Below are 21,939 nucleotides of genomic sequence, written 5' to 3' on the forward strand. Positions count from 1 at the left end.
CAAATTATATTTTCAGTTTTAAAATATTTTTCTGTTAACACATCGGGTAAGAATTCTATTTTATTTTCCTACCAGCACTGCTAAGCCAATTGGGCCCGGACTTGTTATATCTTCAATTTTAAGAATAACAAAAATTAAAGCCTCAGGATGCATCAGTTGAGCTGTACTTTGCTGCGGGAATATTTATATTTAGCACTTTTTTTGTTGAAAAGGTGCAATAATCTCCCAGCCCTCTGGCACTATATGTGATTCTAATGCCTCTGTTATCTCTTCCCGAACTTGTTTTAATATGTACAGGTGAAATCTGTCCAGCCCAGACCTTTTATCTTCTCTAAGATTGATTTAGTTTATGTTAGATCCCCTTTCTGCCTTAAATTGGAACAGAGGAAATGGGAGCAGGAGTAAATTGTTTGCACCACTGAGGCTGCTCCACCATTCAACTAGATTATGAATGATTTTGTGCCACAATGCCATTTTCTCACACTACCTTTGATCTCTTCTGTTGTCATGCTCACATTGTTGGTCTGATGAATATTAAGCAAAGAAACTATTCAGTACTTTTGGCATTTCACAGTCATTACCCATGAATTTAGCTTCTGCATTAGTTCTTTGCCCTATCTCATCTTATTTTTGTTCATTTTCTTTGTGTATACATGAATATTTTTAATATTTTCATGGTCCTTATAATTAAATTTTGTAATATTGGTTTGTTTTCCAAATTTCTTTGTTTTTCCTGATATTTTCATATTTCCTTTGTCATAATCTGAAAGATAAAGTCGCCATAGTCCCAAATGACCATAGCCTGCTCTCTCCTTCGAGGAGGAGAGCTGATTGCTGGTGATTCAACCTGAGGATCGCCACACCTCAGGCGAGGGGCAAGATTGAGAAGGCCAGCCTTCACAAATAACCTCAGCCGGTACAGTAAATTGAACTCGCATTATTGGCATCACCCTGCTGCATCACTAACCAACTGTCCAACCAACTGAGCTAAACTTTTTGGGAAGGTCTACGACCACCACATGCTAGTGGTGAGGCCAGCAGCAGACCTTCCCCTGAAATCAGAACCCTGGGAGCAGAAGTCTGACCTTCCAAAAACTTCTGACCAATCAGAAGCCAGCAGTTCTTGTGCTCAGCAGAGCCACTGGGGACACTGATTGTTGCCGGAATGGCAGGCTCTGCAATCCCAGGATGGTGGAGTAACCTAAACAACAGGAAGAAGTGGTTTTGGGCTGGGGGATGCATGGAGGGGGCACAACCGCACATCCACAGCCTCAGGACCTACCCGTCCTGCTTCCATGCTCAACACACGTGAGAGCACAAGATTATGGGTGGAATTTTCCCGAATAATCGCAGTGTCATTTTGGGCGAGAAAATCACTGTGATCCAGCACAAGTCGTATCATTATTGTCCCACATTTACTGCACTGAAAGAAACCCCACTTGAAACATGCCAGTATGGAGTCGCCAGGCACGTGACTCATCCTGTGTGGAGTTTGCACATTCTCTTCATGTCTGCGTGAGTTTCCTCTGGGTGCTCCGGTTTCCTCCCACAGTCCAAAGATGTGCAGGTTAGGTGGATTGGCCATGCTAAATTGTCCCTTAGTGTCAGGGGGACTAGCTAGGGTAAATGTATGGGTTTATGGGGTTAGGGCCTGGATGGGATTGTGGTCAGTGCAGACTCGATGGGCCGAATGGCCACCTTCTGCACTATAGATTCTATGATCCTAACTGGCGTTAACAAGGGGAAGCTGCACTTAAACACTCCCTCAGCACTCACAGCCAGTTAAGCCAGTAGGATGGCAGCGCAGAGGGCAGCTCCATACTTCATGGAGGCAGATCTCGGAAGGCTGCTGGAAGCAGTGGAAGAGAGGCAGGCCACCCTGTACCCGAGTGGTTGGATAAACCAGAAGCAGGGAAGCAAATGTGGCCTGGGATACAGTGGCTGCGACAGTCAATGTCAGCAGCCTGACACAGGACTACCATTCACTGTCGCGAGAAAATGAATGACCTCCTGGAATGACAGCCTCCTCAATCACTGAACCCTAGGCCTCGCTCAGACACGAGCTTGGAGGTCTATGTACAATCAGAAGACAGGCAGGAGTCAGACTTGGACAGCTCCAGAGCAGCATCACAGCTTGCCTCTCAGCAAGTCATCACTCTCTCCCGCCTTAACAAGTCACTTGCTAACACAGCAAACCCAGGCCTATCACCCTGGTGTGATGTCAATGAAACTCTCGGAGGGGGAGAAGGCAGAAGTGTTTTTCTGGGGGGGGGTGTCGACAAGGGTCCTGGAACGGTAGGTAAGGGTCTTGGAAGGATGGACAGGGCTCTTGCAAGAGCACAGGTGGAGTGGTTCAATTTTAGGGAGCATCTGGCGGCAATCAGGGCCTCCCTGGTCCATTTAGCATTCTGGACCCTTGCTGGTCTCCATCCTCGGATCTTCTTCTGGCTTTCCCTCCTGGTCTGCCTCCTCCCCAGAAGAATACGCATGGTGGTTTTCCTCCAGAATGTCGGCCCACTGCTACACAAGGCACAGCAGACTACCATGATACGGGAGACATTCTGGGGACTGAACTGAAGAGCACCACCAGAGTGGTTCAGGCAGCATAACTGCATCTCGAACATGCCAATACATTGTGTGGGGATGGCCTTGGCGAGATGTTCGTCGTCTTCAATGACATGTTGAAGGCTCCAGAGGAGATGCCGTAGCTTCTCCGCTCCGGGGAAGTACTGGACGACGAAGGGTACTCTGTCCACTGTGTCCCGTGTTTGTCTTTTGAGGAGGTCGGTACGGTTTTTCGCTGTGGCGCATCGGAACTGTCGATCGATGAGTCGAGCGCCATATCCTGTTCGTATGAAAGCATCTTTCAGCGTACATCAGACGAACATCTTGCCAAGGCCATCCCCACACCCCCACTTCTTGCCTTCAAACAGCCGCACAACCTCAAACAGACCATTGTCTGCCGCAAACTACCCACCCATCAGGAGAACAGTGACCACGACACCACACAACCCTGCCACAGCAACCTCTGCAAGATGTGCCGGATCATCGACACAGATGCCATCATCTCACGTGAGAACACCATCCACCAGGTACACGGTACATACTCTTGCAACTTGGCCAACGTTGTCTACCTGATACGCTGCAGGAAAGGATGTCCCGAGGCATGGTACATTGGGGAAACCATGCAGACGCTGCGACAACGGATGAATGAACACCGCTCGACAATCACCAGGCAAGACTGTTCTCTTCCTGTTGGGGAGCACTTCAGCGGTCATGGGCATTCGGCCTCTAATATTCGGGTAAGCGTTCTCCAAGGCGACCTTCACGACACACGACGGCGCAGAGTCGCTGAGCAGAAACTGATAGCCAAGTTCCGCACACATGAGGACGGCCTCAACCGGGATATTGGGTTCATGTCACACTATTTGTAATCCCCACAGCTTGCCTGGACCTGCAGAGTCTCACTGACTGTCCTGTCTGGAGACAATACACATCTCTTTAGCCTGTCTTGATGCTCTCTCCACTCACATTGTTTGTATCTTAAAGACTTGATTAGCTGTAAGTATTCGCATTCCAACCATTGTTCATGTAAATTGAGTTTGTGTCTTTATATGCCCTGTTTGTGAACAGAATTCCCACTCACCTGAAGAAGGGGCTTAAGGCTCCGAAAGCTTGTGTGGCTTTTGCTACCAAATAAACCTGTTGGACTTTAACCTGGTGTTGTTAAACTTCTTACTGTGTTTACCCCAGTCCAACGCCGGCATCTCCACATCATTCTTTGACCGAGCCAGTTTTGTATCCACCTTGCCAACTCACCTCTGATCCCATGCGACTTCACCACCTGCACCAATCTGCCATGAGGGACCTTGTCAAAGGCCTTACTGAAGTCCATGTAGACAACATCCACAGCTGTACCCTCATCAATCATCATCGTCACTTCCTCGAAAAACTCGATCAAGTTCGTGAGACACGACCTCCCCTTCACAAAGCCATGTTGCGTCTCACTTATACGTCCACTTATTTCCAAGTGGGAATAAATCCTGTCTCGAAGAATCCTCTCCAATAATTTCCCTACCACTGATGTAAGGCTCACCGGCCTGTAATTACCTGGATTATTCTTTCTACCCTTCTTAAACAAAGGAACAAAGTTGGCTATTCTCCAATCCTCTGGGACCTCCCCTATAGCCAATGAGGATACAAAGATTTCTCTCAAGGCCCCAGCAATTTCCTTCCTTGCCTCTCTCAGTATTCTGGGGTATATCCCATCAGGCCCTGGGGACTTGTCTACCTTAATATTTCTCAAGAACCCCAGTACCACCTCCTTTTTGATCTCAACATGACTCAAACTATCTACACATCCTTTCCCAGATTCATCATCCACCAAGTCCTTCTCCTTGGTGAATACTGACGCAAAGTACTCATTTAATACCTCGCCCATTTCCTCTGGCTCCACTTTTCATTACTGCATCACTCGTACCTTCTCACCATCTCCATCCAAAGGAGGTTGACGGAGACAATTGAAGAAGAAGAAGAGGGTTAAAAAGGAGACAAAGGAGCTGTCAAGCAGAAAAAAGCAGCCGAGAATAACAAAAAGAGAGACAGAAGCAAAAAATGAAAAGCAGATCATCAATAACCAAATTAAAGGTAGACAAATGGGGTAACCATGTTTTCTGACAATGTTTGTAATGCCATGGGTTAGCACCTGTTATGGAATTGATCTCCAGTTTGAAATATGTTTGGAAGTTATAACACATTTGGTTGACTTGAATGGCTTCGACTTAGGATGTAATTTTAACTCCTTGATGTACCTAGTAAGCATGCTCCAACCACTTTATCTGACCTCTATATACCTATAATTATTCTAATACAAGAGATAATCTGTAGTAGGGTAAATGTAAGGTAAAATGAGATAAACCGGTTGGAGTGTTCTCACCTGTCATAAATTAACAGACTTTTTCTAATTCTCCAGTGGTAACATGACCCCAACTGCTAATGTTGTTCTGTAATCAATTTATAAGTTCATATTCACACTTCTGCTAATTCATGTTTTCATTTCTTTCTCTGCTGTTTGGACTTCCATGCTGTCTTGCTGTTTCTATCACCCAATATGGAACAGCTGGTTTTGAAGTAGCTTGTCCTTTTCTGAAGATGCACTATTGAAATTACAAGATTGTTGTGTGAGAAATGAGCTCCTTATGTCGTTGTACTAAGCAGTTAATGTATTATCTCACCGACTAGCTCGCATTCTGACTTCATTTACCATATATGATCAAATTCAGTTGGATTAAAGCTGCAGAATAATTTTCTAAAACATTTTTGTAATATTTCCAAATGTGTCATCATTTAAAGGAGGATAGGGGGCAGGTTGCTTTATTGCAGCAGAATAGTATGCTGCAGAAAAATTAGACATGGATACAAGTCCATGATTCTACCATGTATTGAACTTCTTACTATATAAAGAGTTACTGGAGAATGCAGAGCAGAGGCAACATGCTTCCCAATGTAAAAAAAAATGGATAATGAAAGAGTTAGTGTTCATAACATACGAAGACCAGTAAAGGGTGCACGGTCAGGTGACTACACCAGAGTGAGTAGCTAATTAGATTCGCATGGGAAATCGTGCATGGGGGAAAGAGGTGCTTTGAGTGAAGTTTATTGCTAATAGTAAGCATGTTGAGTGGTTAAGTGTGTGTTGGATTCATCCATTAAGGCCAAGTAAAAGTAAGTTGATATATATAAACCAAAGTTAAGTAAAGGCCTGACAGGACAGTTCGGTAACATGGAATGCGCGTCATAAAGTATGTGGAAAGTTATGGACACTACTGCTGATCTAGACGATGATGTGCAGGAAGTGTCACCATCTACAGCAACCTGAGCTCTGAGTTTTGGAGCTCAAGCAGTGGCTGGGATCACTGGCGTGCATCCGCAAGGCTGAGTGCTACGTGGATAGTGCAGTCAGAGAGCTGGTCACACCACTGGTTAGGAGCCTGGAGCCAGAAAAAGAATGCCAGCCTATCTTATATCCATGCCAATATACTACTCCCTACACCATGAACTTTAATTTTCCGCAATAACCTTTCAAGTGGCACCCTTATCAAATGACGTTTGAAAATCTAAGTGCAGCATATTCACCAGTTCCCCTTTACCCACAGCATGTTACTTCAAAGAAGTCCAGTAAGTAGGTTAAATATTATTTCCCTTTCACACAACAACATGGACTCTGCCTGATTGCCTTGATTTTTTCTAAGTCCCCTGCTATAACGTCTTTAATAATAGCTTCTAATATTTTCTCTATAACATATTAAGCTAACGGCCTGTAGCTTTCTGCTTTCTGTATCCTTCCCTTTTTAAATAAAGAAGTTACATTTACAATTTTCCAATCTAATGGAACCTTACCTGAATCTAGGCAATTTTGGTAAAATGACACATGAACTATGTCACTCGCTGCTGCTTTTAAGACCTTAGACTGAAGTCTTCCAGCTGCAGCACCAACAATTTTGTCGGTATCACTTTCCTAGTGATTGTAATTTTTCCGAGTTCCGCCTTCCACGTCATCTTCCTTTCAGCTTGTTTTACAGCTACTTCTGGGATGTTACTTGTACTCTCTATAGTGAAGACTGATGCAAAAACACCAGTTTAATTCATCTGCTCTCTCCTTATTTTCTGCCAACTGTCTTGATGGTAGTACTGAAGATGCGTGTTCCAGAACTAGCCATGTGTCGAACTGGACTGTTCCAGTCCAGCTATAACACTGACATTGACTCGACAAGATCAACAAATGCCCAGTTATGTCCTATCCACAAAAAGCAGGACAAATCCAATCTGACCAATTACCACCCCGACAGACTCTACAATTAGTTTGAAAAATATGTTTTTCAGGTCTTGGCCTGCTTGGTCAATAGTGGTGCTATTGAACCACTCTTGGTAATGGACAATGAAGTTCTCACCCAGAGTGTGGACTTGGTACCCTCAGTGCTTCTTCCAAATGGTGTTCAACATGGAGGAGTACCAACTGATTATCAAATGAGGGAATGCGATGGATGGTAATCAGTAGGAGGTTTAATTGCTTATGTTTAACCCGATACCCCATGAAACTTCATGGGATCTGGAATCAATGTTGAGGACTCCCAGGGCAACTCCCACTTGACTGCATAGCACTGCACTGCTGCCTCTGATGGGTCCCTCCTGACAGTGGGACAGGACATACATACTCAGGGATGGTGATGGCAGAGTCTGTGACATTGCCTGGAGGGTGTGATTCTGTAAGTATATCTTTGTCAGACTGTGGAACAGCTCTCCCAATTTTGGCACAAGTCCCCAGACGTTAGGAAGGATGACTTTGCAGGGTTAGCAGGGCGGGTGTACCATTGTCAGTTCCGATGCTTAATTCAATGCCAGGTGGTCTGTCCTGTTTTATTCCTTTGTTGACTTTCCTGGAGTGGTTTGGTACAACTGAGTGGCTTACTTAGGCTGTATCAGAGGACAGCTAAGAGTCAACAACATTGCTGAGATCTGGAGTCGCTTGTAAGCCAGACTAGGTGAGGATGGTAGATTTCCTTCCAGAATTGCATGAGTGCAACCTTTTCAGTAACAAGATACGCTTCAATGAGACAAATAATTCCATGGCACGCCCACTTTTTTCAGCTGAATCCATTGCTCATGAACGTCACAATTACTTAAATTTATGGTGGCTACAGATCTTACTAGAGAGATCTGCAGCATATTGTTTACAACAAGCTAAATAAAGATTAAATTCATTCACGTTTCAAATTCACACAGAATGCACCATCTTTGACAGTGAGCACAGACATATTTACAAAATATGCTCAACTCAACTATTTCTACCTATTCATCATCCTAAATCCATTCCACACATTGCACCCAGTTCAGGTGTCTAAATTTTGCCTTTTTCTCATTATGAATTTCATGTTTAGAACTATTTTTTAAAATATAATTTTTATTAAATAGTTGAACCAATAAATAATTGAAATTCAATGGATCAGAGCAAAATGCAAAGTAACAGCAACGTACCGGATTAGTGGGAAACCTGAGGCTGCTGGTATGCGCAGAGTCTTTTGATCTGGGGAAGAATTGCTGAAAGGACCACCTGCAAATCTTGTTCCACTGACAAATGCTCCCTCCTGTTGTTTTTTTACATGTGCCTGTGTTGAAAATGCTAGCCCGCCGAGCACTCTTGTCGGAAACGGCAAGAGTGGTCAGATCCCCAGATATTCATGTGCCGCAGGCAACTAGGACACATCCAAAGACACCCCTCCAAACTTCAGCTTCATTGCATGATCCATCTGTAATTCTGGGTACCAGAACTACAGATGGATCTATGAGGGTACCAAGTCCACACTCTGTAGTTCTTTCTTTTAATTCCAGCTTTTGTTATGAATCAGAATCACAGAATTCCAACAGTGCAGAAAAAGGCAATTCGGCCCATCGAGCCTGCACCAACAACAATCCCACCCAGACCCTATCCCCATATATTTAGCCTGCTAATCCCCCTGACACTATGGGGCAATTTACCATGGCCAATCCACCTAACCCGCACATCTTTGGACTGTGGGAGGAAACCAGAGCATCCAGAGGAAACACACGCAGACACAGGCAGAACATGCAAACTTCACAGAGGCAGTCACCCAAGGCCGGAATGGAACCCGGGTCCCTGGCGCTGTGAGGCAGCAACCGTGTCGTCCCAAAAGTGAAAAACGGATCACATATCCAGTCGTAGTCATCCACATTTGTTGAGGGGAAGTAGTATTTAAACTTCTCTTAACAGCGTTTTGACAGCTGCATCTGCTGCTAACAATGTCTCAAATGAACCCTCTGTCACTGTCTTTTGCCAAAGGCCCAGTTTTGACACACAGCCTTAAAGTTCAACTGTGATGGTCAGGATTGTCTCGTTCTTCCCCTGCATTTTAGCATTCAGCTCATTCAGATGGCTGAAAATGTGTGCAAGATATCCAAGCTTAGCCCACAATAATTATCAGATAGTAACTTTTTATAAGGCAGTTCATGTATTTTGAAATCTCTGTCAGTTCTCTCTGGGGATAACCATGGCACGCACCTGTGTGTAACAGTAAACTGATGCCCGGCCGCATTTCTGCGCACAAAATTGTGAACAAACGTGCTTTTATGTAATTCACGATTACATGAATTTTATGTAATTCATGATTTTCACGGCTTGCTCTCATATTGCAGCTACCTAGTGGCAGTGTTTTGGCTACAAGAGTTTCATATTGCAGGATACAATGGTTGATATGCATGTCAGGATTTTGCTCTTCATGGTGGAGGATACAATGGTTGATGTGAATTTCAGGAATTTGGCTCTTTCACCTAACTGACACGTCCTTTGACTTTCCCCATCACGGAGGCTGCTCCCTCAGTGCAAATGCTCCAACATATGGCCCAGGTAAGTTTGTTTTCCTTCAAATGAGTACCTATTACCCAAAATATTTCCTTGCCAGTTGCATAATGTGGTACTTCCTTAGAGAATAAAAAATTCTCCTAAACGAAGTCCCCCATCAACATACCGAACATTGGCCAGCAGCTGCCAGTGTTCGCTTGTATCGGTGAACTCATCAATCTGCAAAACACTAGTCGCTAACTTCTCTTTCAGCATCTCCTCGACATCAGCTGACATGTCGTCAATTCACCGTTTAACTGTATTATCAGAGAATGGAATCTTGTCAATCTCTTTTGAAGCATCAGCTCCTATCGTCACACCAATGATTTTGTTTTACATGCAAGCATAATTTTGGCAATGATATAGGGCTTTTTTGATTTTGCTACAAGCTCAGCCAACAGTTAACTCGCCTCTTGAGCTTTATCTGATACCCATGCACGCTCCCATCAGATGTCGGATCTGCTTCATGTTTTCTTTAAAGTCTTTGAAATACTGAACGTTGTTGTTTGTAAGGGATGAGTGTTTTGTCTGCAAATGGTATTTCATCTTGGTACCAGCGCAAAGCTTGCCAGCTTCTCTATGCAGATGAGACATTCAGGTAAGGGGCAAGCAGCATCCCCTGTCCATGAAAATCCAAAGGCCAGTTGGCCCTCATTATTCTGTCTCTGAAGATTTTTTGTTTTCTTTTTCTTGGGGTTCAGATGTTTCATCAGCGATTGAATAAATGGCGAAATCAAACTTACCCATTTTGTCTAAGATCAGGGGACATAAAATAGATCGAGTAAATAAATGTGGATTCAGTCAATTTCAGTGCCTCAAACTAGCTTGTTTTGTCTTGCTTTACTTTCAATACAAAAAGCACGCAAATGCTACTGCTTGGTTTCTATGGCGATGAGTAAAAATGATCACATCATCTCAATTTCACCCTTTGGCCACCTGCATTTAAAATGTTCATGTTTTAGAATTGAAAGACCAATACCTAATTTTCATGACTTTTATAAGTTGTACTTCTGGTTGGATTGAATATTGTTTACGATGAAACAATATGCTTTACATTGATTTTCGTTGCCTTTGTACAAAACTTTACAGCACACTTGGGATAGTTCTCACAGCACACCTGTTAAAAACCACTGTATTAGTGAACCAGATGGGTTTTCACAATAAGCAATGATAGTTTTGTGGCATTATTACTGAGGGTAACTTTCAATTCCAGAGTTTTATAATCACAGGAATTTATTAATTAATCAAATTAAAATTCCAGCAGCTGCGGTGGTGGACTTTGAACCCGCGTTCCTAGATCATTAGTCTTGACCTCGTGATTGCTAGTCCAGTAACATTGCTGCTGCCTCATCCTTATCCTTGTCATGAATGGGGGAACCTCTTATTCTGAAACTGTGCCCGTGTTCTAGATTATCCCCATGAGGAGCAACGTCCTCTCAGCACCAGCTTCCCTTTGACCAGCTTCCTTTTCCACACTGCATTGTGGGATTGACCTTAATTCAACAACCTCTTGCATTCAAGTCCATTTGTGGAGAACAGGCACGCTTGTCATAAGTGGGTACAATTTTTAAGACCTAACATTGAAAATATGTGCTAATTCTGTTTTTCTTCTCTGCAGAAGGCCTACTGTGGACACTGCAGTGAAAGGATATGGGGTCTAGGCAGGCAGGGCTACAAGTGTATCAACTGCAAATTGTTGGTCCATAAGCGCTGTCACAGACTTGTTCCTCGGACCTGCCAAAGGCATATGGTAAGTAGTGCATACCTCCATGTGCTAGAAGTTGACATGATTTATTGTTTATGCCTAATTTTGTTCTTCATTCTCTCCCCACTTTGGTTTTGTTTTGAACAACTCTGCTTATAGTTAATAGTGGAAGGTGTTCTAGCTTGCAGGCTTCTTCACTTTCGAATATCGTACTGTTCCATGGTTAGACATAGTTTTTTCTTATTTCTCCCATCTGAGAGCAGTTAAGCTGTCGTAGTTAGTATTATTATTTCTGTGAATACTTAAATCCCCATAATACAGCACATTTACCATACCTAATCCACCTAACCTGCACATCTTTGGATTGTGAGAGGAAACCCACACAGACACGGGGAGAATGTGCAAACTCCACACAGTCACCCAAGGCCAGAATTGAACCAAGGTTTTTGGTGCTGTGAGGCAACAGAGCTAACCACTGTGCTACCATGCCACCTGCAGGGAAGATGCGATGGGACTGAGTTATAATTTTTGGAAAATCATCAAAAATATGAGATTTGGTACTTATGACACCCTTTTAGTCCTAAACCCACCCTCGGTTAGGCTATCCCAGTACATCATTTGTAGGCTTCGTTGATAGTTTACCAATTTCATAACGTTCAGTTCTTGACTCAGTATCTTGCCCCAGTTTGATTGAGTCAGAACAGTTGTCAATGTAATTGTTAGAAATTTAACTAGCTACATTAAGTTTTCACATAACACCTACTGTTTTATGTTAACTTCCCTCGTGTTCTTTGTTCTTTCACGGTACAATTTAATGATGCATTTCTTTTGTTCAGATATGTTTGAAAGATAGCAGCCAAAAACAAACATAATTTGTTTGATTTTTCAGCAAAACTCTACCAGTTAAAGATTTGGTTTGTTTTATTCGGTCAAGAAACTATTGATTCTTACTGATTTGATTTACTTAGGTATTTTTCTATTTAGAGTTCAGCAGGCTGGACCTATATTACTTGGAGTTTAGAAGAATGAGAAAGATTCTGAGGGTTGACAGGATAGAGGCTGAGAGAAGTTTCCTCTCCTGGGAGCATCTAGAACTTGGAAGCACAGTTTAAAAGTAAGGGAGATTCTCGTTTAAGATGGAAATGAAGAGGAATTTCTTCTCTGAGGATCCTTAGTCTTTGGAATTCTCTTCCCCAGGCAGCAGAGGAGCCTGGTGCATGAAATATACTCGAGGCTGCTGGACAACATTTTTTTTTAATTTACAAGGGCGTTGAAGTTTATGGAGAGCAGACAGTAAGACCTCAATCAGATCAGCCATGATCTTATTGAATGGCCTACTTCTTGAATTTCATTTGACCTTCATTTTTTCTCATAGTTTTTCCTCATGCTTTTTAATGGGTTTTTTTTACTGAATTATCCAACAATAACAACTTGCAACTATGTTGAGCCTTTAGCCTAGAATTTACATCAGTGTACTTAACAAAGGAAAAACGGAGTGTGTTAAACTGAAGGAGATTGTAGAGGTGTAGGACAAGGCCATCCAAAGAATTTATGACTAAGAGCAGCTATGGTGGAATAGAGTTTTTGTGCCTTTATATGGCTTGGTTTTCACTGTTCAGTTATTGAAACTTGGCTGATGTACAACTTGATGTTGTACATTTATTTCAGCATCTTTCTTTGTTGTGTGCGATTTTTTTCGCTTCATTTAGACACAAATGTTCTCTTCGCCCTTTCCCATGTTTGTGGATTCTGTTGACAATATCATTGAGTAGTCCTGGTTGAAGCATAACCAGAGTCTCTTTTGTGACCTTGCTTCCCTCAATGCTTCCTCCGAGTGGTGTTCAATATGGAGAAATATTAATCTATCAGTTGTGATGGCAGTGGTGCTGTGGGGAGGGGCTGGGGGGCCTTGGGAGTTTGGTCAAATGGAGGTTTCCTGAGTTTTGTTTGATCAGAATTTTCCTGAGGCATATCACCAATCCCACTCCCACCTAATTGTCTGTCACTGTGCTCCCTTCTCTGGTGAATGTATCCTGCTATCAGGTGGGACAATGCCTGTTCAAGAGTGCTACAAGTTACTATGATTCTGAATAAGAATCACTCTTTCAGGCTGTTGCTTGATTAGTCTGTAGGACAATTTCCCAGGTTGACCACCAGCCCCCAGAATTAGTTTAGGATTTGACAGTACTGAAATTGCCTTTGTCTTATTCTTATACTGATACATTGGCAATAGATAAGGTTCAATTTATTTTTTTATTAATCAGTATTGCTGAGGTTGTTTTACAACTGAATGATTTGCTTGGTCACTTCAGCGAACATTGAGCTTATCACAAGTATGGAATTATATGCGCAGACTGGGTAGGAATGGTAGAAGCTCTTCCCTAGTGTATGTTTGTTAAAAAAATTAATATGTGTAACGTTTTTTAATTTAAATTGCATTAAGGGAGGGAAGAAATGGAAAACCCACTTTTACTTATTCTTTCATGGGATGGGAGCATCACTGGCAAGGCCAGGATTTATTGCCCATTCCTAATTGCCCTCAAGGAAGTGGTGATGAACTGCCTTCCTGAATCATTGCAATGTATCTGGTGCAGGAACACCCACAGTGCTGTCAGGAAGGAGGTTTCAGGGTTTTGGCCCAGTGAAGGAACAACAGTATAGTGGCTTGGAGGGGAACTAGCAGGTGGTGGTTGTTTTTAATAGTCACAGAGGTTTGGAAGGTACTGTCCCAGGAGACTGCAGTGCATCTTGTATACGTTGTACACTGCTGTCACTGTGGTGGTGATGGAGGGAATAAATGTTTAAGATGATGGATGGGATGCCGATCAATTGTGCTGCTTTGTCTTGGATAGTTTTGAGCTTCTCGGTTTGAGCTGCACTGATACATGAGTGTGGCAAGTATTCCATTGCACTCGTGACTTGAATCTTGTAGACAAGAATGACCTGTAACCTATTTAACAGAAACACAAGACATTGTTTTTTAATTGGGACATTCTTTACATCAGGCTGTGAAAAGAAGCATAAGGTAATTGGAGACATGAGAGGAACACACACTATGTGAACAATTGAGGCTGTTCATCAGATATACCCATAAAAAGAGGAAAATTCAGGTGAAATTGACAAAAAAAGGCTGCAGGTCAGGTCTGAAATGAGAAAATAATGGTAATAAATGATAGGCCTGCGAAATCTAAAAAGACACGTGCAGGAGTGCAGACTCTCCTGCCTGTAGTATGAGTTATAATAAATTAGAATTAACTTCAGATGTGTCATAAGTTAGCTAAAATAGTTCTTTTGTGGTTTCTATAATGAAGCTTATAAAATATTGGTAGTGAAGAACATGAACAATAGATGTATCTAGGCATCTTATGAATGTGTAATTCTGCATGGCACTTGGAGGTGTGTGTGTGGGTAGGTGTTTTTTTTTCCTTCCAACATTTTATTTTTCCACCTTTTTTAAAATCTCACTTTCCATCTTTTTCCCCCACTATGGTCTCCCCTCCCCTCACTCGACTAGACCCATCTCAGGTTTTTCTTTAAGCTCTGCTTACCTTTGTTCTGCCACTTGCACAATCTGATCTCTTAATGGGCTGCTATCAGCACCCTTCTTAGCCTTGATCACCACCATTTACATTCCCTTTGTCTTTTTGTCTATGACATCTTTGTCAATTTCTCCCACCCCCCTCACCCTAACAGTATAAATATCACCCAATTTTCTAGTGTCTTCAGCTTTGACAAAGGGTCATCCAGACTCGAAACGTTAGTTCTATTGTCTCCACAGATGCTATCAGACTTTCCAGCATTTTCTGTTTTTGTTTCAGATTCCACAGTGATTTGCTTTTATCTTAATGTATTTGTGACTTTGTGCCTCTTTTCAATTCTAATATATGCATAGATATAGTAAGAAAAGATTTGTTCACATTTGATTATTGTGTTTGCACCTATATTGCAGCAAAAAAAGGGAACCAACATTATGAGAATGCTTTGGGTTCCCTGATGCTTTTGGGAGGTGACTAGGGGTTCCGTGGCTTGCAAAGTTTGGGAAACCCTATTGTATAGGAAATGTTAAACTCATTCAATTAGTGGTATCCTGAATTGACAAGTTTATAATTCTGCATGTTAAAAAAAAGACAAAACTTTCACACATTTCACGTCAAAGAAATTGATTTTATTTAATTACCATTTATTTTGTCCAGGGGGAAAAAATGTCAAGTTTTGCTCAGTTGATGACACCCGAATTTCTTTGAGTCTCACTTTTCTTGATTAGTCTCTTGATGTCCCTTTCTGTTTCCCTTAATGTTTTATGACTTCATGTTCTCTCATTCTGTTGAGCTGATAGGCAGATGAACACAGAACTTATTAAAATTTACTTTGAATAGAACATTGCTTTGACCTTTGGACAAACAGTTACCAGCTATGACTTCAACAATAAGCTATGCAACTGCTTTGGTTCTAAGTTGCGATATGATAGTTTGCTTTTTTAAACATTAATTCTCAGGATTCAGGTGTTGGCAAGGTCAACATTTATTATCCAACTTTAAATAGGTAGGCCACCTTTTTGAACCTTTGTAGTCAATGTGGTGAAGGTGCCCCCAAAATGCTATTACGTAAGCTCTAGAAATTGACCTGCAATAATGGCAACAATATGTAGCGAGTTCAGGATGATGCATCACTTGAATGTTAAATGTGCTGGTGTTTAGGTGTGTATCTTGCAGGTGGATGGTGCATGCTATAGCTGTGATTCACCAGTTATTGATAGGGTGGATGCTCAATCTCCTGATTGGGTGCCAATAAACAGATCGCATTGTCTTTTGTTGTTGAGTTTCTCGAGCAGTTGTACCCATTCAGGAAACTGGAGAGTATTCCATCACACCCCTGCCTTGTGCCTTATGTAGAGCAGCACAGTGGCACAGTAGTTAGCACTGCTGCCTCACAGCGCTAGGGACCCGGGTTCGATTTTCGTCTTGGGTCACTGTCTGTGTGGAGTTTGCATTCTCCCTCTGTCTGTGTGGGCTTCCTCCAGGTGCACCGGCTTCCTCCCACAGTCCAAAGATGTGCAGGTTAGGTGAATTGGCCATGCTAAATTCTCTCTGTGTATCCAAACAGGCACAAGAGTGTGACGACTAGGGGATTTTCACAGTAACTTGCAGTGTGAATGTAAGTCTACTTGTGACTAATAAGTAAACAAAATGAAAAGTTTTGGGGAGTCAGGTGAGTCACTCACCACATTGTAGCCAGCCTCAGACCTGCGGTGCCATTTATGTGGCTAGTTCAGTTGAGTTTCTGAATAGTGGTGATCCATGAGATATCGATTGAGAATTTGACAATGGTAATCAGTTTTCTCCAGTTGTGCAAGTATTTCAGATTTTCTGTTGAATTTTAGCCTTTTATTAATATTGATGTGGAGATGCCGGTGTTGGATTGGAGTGGGCACAGTAAGAAATCTCTCAACACCAGATTAATATCCAAACAGTTTTATTTGATAGCATGAGCTTTCAGAGCGCTGCTCCTTCATCAGGTGAGTGTTCCTGATGAAGGAGCAGCGCTCCGAAAGCTCATGCTACCAAATAAATCTGTTGGACTTTAACCTGGTGTTGAGAAACTTCTTATTGTTAATATTGACCTTGCCCAGTGTGGCTATTAGAACCATAGAGATTTGCAGACAGGAACACATTTGACCCAATGTGTCTGCCAACTCCCAGAATGATCCTGGAGTACTGAACTATTTTAGTAGAGGGAGCTTAATATTAATGTCGTCCAGCCATATAATGGACAGTTAAATCAAATTTCACTCAGTAGTCCAAGGCTTCGTGGTCATATTGAGCGGATTAACAGAGCATTGCGAATTTAGTCCAGCTTTAGGAGAAATGTTGAGGGACCATTTGGTCTGTGGTATAAACAGCCTGATTATACAAAATAAGTTGTTGACAAAGACCAAAATTTCTCTTGGAAAAATGGTGGAGCTAGCCCAGACGACTGATTGTGCAGAACAGGGTGTAAGTGAATGCAAGGCATGCCAAACGAAGTAAACCATTTGTGGTGGGAAATGACTGTTGTGGAGACCTACCTGAATATGGGTACTGAAGAATCCAATAAAATGGATACCGCATCGAGGACACAAGCTTCTCAATGTGGGGGAGAACACTCCCAAGAATTCTGCCGATGTAGAAATTATGTTAATTACAGATGCAACAAAAGCGTGGTGTAGAGCAAAGCTGTCAGGAAAAAGTGTGCAAAAAAAAGCCCACAACAGTCGGTTTAACTCCTGTGAAGAAACTGGCTGAAGAACCCGACAAGGGACCCGAATTGTTTATCTTAAACCAAGTCCAAATGAGTAAAGTGCCCCTATCAAGATAACCTTGATGGTAAATGGCAGACCTGTTAAAATGGAAGTCGACTCAGAGACTGTGACTACAGTCATAGGGGAACAGGCATTTGGTTACTTTCAAAAAGGCCTCAGACCTTTGAGATTAAACAAGTCTGGAGCTATATTGTCTACCTATACCAGAGAGACACTGCAGATTTTAGGGACAGCCACAGTCACAGTGCCCTACAAAGATTAGATGGCACAGTTACCTGTTTTGGTAATTAAGGAGCATCAACCTTGTTTAATTTGGTGTGATTGACTTAAGCAGATTAAACTGAATTGGTTAAAGATATTAAGTCAGTAAGATGGAGGTTTTCAGGAGCTGCTGTATTCCGAGGTCTTCAAAAATGAATTAGGACCGATAAGGGGAGTTGAACTATACTTGAATCCAGAGACAACACCAACATTTTTCAGAGCTCGTCCCGTGCCTTGTGCACTTCATCAAAAGGTTGAAGTTGAACTCGAGATTGGAAGAGTTAGGTATCATAAAACCTGTTCAATTTTCAGAATGGGCCGCACAGACCTTAATGATTTGTGGGGACTATAAATTGACAGTTAAAGAGGAGTTCAAATAGACAGAAACCCCATTCCTGAAATTGGAGACCTCTATACAAACTAGCTGGGGGTTTAAAATATACCAGATTGGACATCAGTTATACCTAGTTGAAATTGGACGAGGACTCAGAGAGAATGGTAACCATCAATGTTCACAAGGGTTTATTCCAATATACACGCCTGCCTTTCAGAGTCTCATCAGCCAGTGCAATTTTACAACCTATAATGTAAAGTCTATTAAACGGCATCCCAAATGTGATGGTTTATCTCGACGACATTTTAATTGCAGGAGGCACACCTGAAGAACACAGGGCAAACTTGGAGGAAGTTTTGAAGCAATTTAAAGAAGTAGGGTTAGGCTTAAATGAGAGAAATTTGCCTTCCAAGCAGACAAAGTTACCTATTTAGGTTTTAGGGTGGACACAAAAGGCTTGGAAGATGAAGTTGTCTGAGGCAGAAAAGGCACATTCCCAAATCAATAAGGAAAGCTTGTGGTCATATATGCAGTCAAAAAATTCCATTAGTACATTTATGGTCAGCATTTTACAGTTGTTTCGGACACGAGCCTTTGCTGGGCTTATTCAGAGAAGATAAGCCAGTGCTGCCAGTAGCTTTGGCAAGAGTGCAGAGGTGGGCTGTCTTGTTGGCTATGTACAGTTATACTTTTCAGTGCCACCGAGGAATACATTTCAAATTCTGGATAAGAATGGTTCGATTAAGCAGATGCAGCATGGATTCATGAGGGGAAAGTCGTACTTGACGAACTTGTTGGATTTTTATGAAGATGTGACTAGTGTGGTTGACTGAGGGGAACTGGTGGATGCGGTGTTTTTGGATTTCCAAAAGGCGTTTGATAAGGTGCCTCACAAAAGGTTGCTGATGAAGATTGGGTCACACGGAGTTGGGTGTTAGCGTGGATTGGGGATTGGCTATCCGACAGGAAGCAGAGAGTCGGAATAAATGGGTGCTTTTCTGGTTGGCGGATGGTAACTAGTGGCGTGCCGCAGGGATCGGTACTGGGGCCTCAACTATTTACCATTTATATAGACGATCTGGAGGAGGGGACTGAGTGTAGGGTAACAAAGTTTGCAGACGACACAAAGATAAGCGGAAAAGTGAATCATGTGGAGGGCGTAAAAGGTCTGCAGAGAGATTTGGACAGGCTGAGTGAGTGGGTGAGGATCTGGCAGATGGAGTAACGTTAACAAATGCGAGGTTATTCACTTTAGAAGAAATAATAGCAAATTGGATTATTATCTAAATGGAAAGAAATTACAACATGCTGCTGTGCAGAGGGACCTGGGGGTCCTTGTGCATGAGACGCAAAAACCCAGTCTGCAAGTGCGACAGGTGATCAAGAAGGCAAATGGGATGTTGGCCTATATCGCAAGGGGGATAGAATATAAAAGCAGAGATGTCTTGCTGCATCTGTACAGGGCATTGGTGAGGCCACAGCTGGAATACTGTGTGCAGTATTGGTCCCCTTATTTGCGGAAGGATATATTGGCCTTGGAGGGAGTGCAGAGAAGGTTCACCAGGTTGATACCAGAGATGAGGGGTGTTGATTATGAGGAGAGACTGAGCAGATTGGGTGTGTATTCATTGGAATTTAGAAGGCTGAGGGGGGATCTTATAGAGACCTATAAGATAATGAAGGGGCTGGATAGGGTAGAGATTCTTTCCACTTAGAAAGGAAGCTAGAACTAGAGGGCACAGCCTCAAAATAAAGGGGCGTCAGTTTAGGACAGAGTTGAGGAGGAACTACTTCTCAGAGGGTGGTGAATCTCTGGAATATCTGCCCACTGAAGTGGTGGAGGCTACCTCGTTGAATATGTTTAAATCACGGATAGATGGATTCCTGATCGGTAAGGGAATTAGGGGTTATGGGGATCAGGCAGGTAAGTGGAACTGATCCACTTCAGATCAGCCATGATCTTATTGAATGGCGGGGCAGGCTTGAGGGGCTAGATGGCCTACTCCTGCTCCTATTTCTTATGTTCTTATGTAAATGCAAATGCGCTCAGCTGGATGTCATTGCCAGAACAGTGGCACCACTGTCAGTTCCGCAAGGGAGAGTGCTGACATTGCATATGATAGAGTCTTTGCCGGTCTCAGTGAAGCGCACAAGGATGTGGACAGAAAGATTATACTTTCAAAAACAAAGGGGCAAAGCCTTGTGACCAGAAGACCAGGTTGGCACTGTGGCACAGTGGTTAGCACTGCTGCCTTAGTGTCAGGGACCCGGATTCAATTCCCGGCTTGGGTCACTGTCTGCGTGGAGTTTGCACATTCTCCCCGTGTCTGCGTGGGTTTTCTCCCACAATCTGAAAGACATGCTGGTTAGGTGAATTGGTCATGCTAAATTCTCCCTCGGTGTACTCGAACAGATGCCAGAGCATGGCGACATGGGGATTTTCACAGTAATTTCATTGCAGTGTTAATGTAAGCCTACTCGTGACTAATAAATTAATAAACTTTAAACAGGAGTAGGCTTTTCACCCCTTGAGACTGATTTACCATTCAGTTAGGTCATGGTTGGTCTATGTCTCAACTGCATTTATAGTTTGATTCTGTGAACATAATTTAAGTTCATTTCTTAGTATCACAGTAGGCTTACTGTGAAAATCCCCTCGTCGCCACACTCCAGCACCTGTTCTGGTACACTGAGGGAGAATTTAGCATAACCAGTACACCTAACCAGCACGTTTTCAGACTGTGGGAGGAAACCGGAGGACCTGGAGGAAAACCACATAGACACGGGGAGAATATGCAGACTCCGCACAGTGACCCAAGCTGGGATTCAAACCAGGGTCCCTGACGCTGTGAGGCAGTAGTTCTAACCACTATCATCATGCCGCCCAAAGTGGAGAATGTGGGCATCAATTCCATTACACCTCACATGCAAAGCGAGCACTCTACCATTTAATCTAATTCCCCTGGAGTTGTCTGACAAAATTCTATCAGCTATTGTTTTGAAATTTTCAATTGACTTGTCATTGCACTTTTTGAGGTAGAGCATCACAGATTTCTGCTCCCCTTTGTGTGAAACATTTCCTGACATCAATCCTGAACTGCCTAGCTCTAATTTTAAGGTTATGCTCCCTTCTGGACTCCTCCACCAGAGGAAACAGTTTCTGTGCCTATGAAAATTTTGACTTTGAGGCATTTTGTTAGTTATTGTCTGCTTGTCCCAGAGCTATTTGTTTTGTATTTGTACAAGTGATATTTAGAGTAAGACTTGATAACAGAGCTGTAGTGCAGTGACAGCCAGCTACTCCCAGCTGATGGCTTGGAAGGAAGAGTGTAATTTAAATGATCTCTTGCTGCTCATCTACCTGGAATCTTGACAAGGATGTCAGTTACATCAACAGTTTGTTCTGCTGTATGAATGACTTTCCTCTGCTTCCTGTTTTAATGATCAGGATCCGGTCATGCCTTCCCCCGAACCTCCACTTGATGACAAGACTGATGAAGTTGACATTCCTTCAGAAGAACCCGATGGAAGTAAGTTTTTAACTTACAATCCTTTAAGAATGATGGATGATATTTAAAAGAAAGTGTTCTGCCAAAAATCAGAAAAATGTTGCACTAATGTAGCAGTGGTTGAACCTAAGACACATTTATGAAGAATAATAGCAGGAGCTGTACTTGGTAGTGCTTGATGCTGATGGTAAGTATTCAATTTCTCAGCTCTAACATCCATCATCTTGGTGAGCACAAAATTCAGCTATTTCATGTTGTTCATTTATATTTTTTGAAATTGATTGTGTGTTTGATGCAACTCCCAACTTTAAGAAAAATACTTCACTTTGTACTGCAATGTTCATGAGTTGCATCACCATCACTAATTATTCTACATTGTGACCTAATGATTCTCGCATAAAATCTCGTAAAAGTTTA

General features: G+C 42.5%; 1 protein-coding gene across 2 annotated transcripts in view; it reads left to right on the forward strand.

Moving 5' to 3' along the window:
• Positions 1-21,939, forward strand: part of prkcz (protein kinase C, zeta) — a 466,471-nt gene that overhangs the window by 222,465 nt on the left and 222,067 nt on the right. For both annotated transcript variants that reach the window (XM_078238768.1, XM_078238769.1), the window contains exons 6-7: positions 11,034-11,165; positions 21,462-21,543. In XM_078238768.1, the coding sequence (XP_078094894.1) occupies positions 11,034-11,165; positions 21,462-21,543 (214 nt within the window). The remainder of the gene's footprint in view (positions 1-11,033; positions 11,166-21,461; positions 21,544-21,939) is intronic.

The sequence above is a fragment of the Mustelus asterias genome, chromosome 22 (genome assembly GCF_964213995.1).
Source record: "Mustelus asterias chromosome 22, sMusAst1.hap1.1, whole genome shotgun sequence".
NCBI classification, from domain to species: Eukaryota; Metazoa; Chordata; class Chondrichthyes; order Carcharhiniformes; family Triakidae; genus Mustelus; species Mustelus asterias.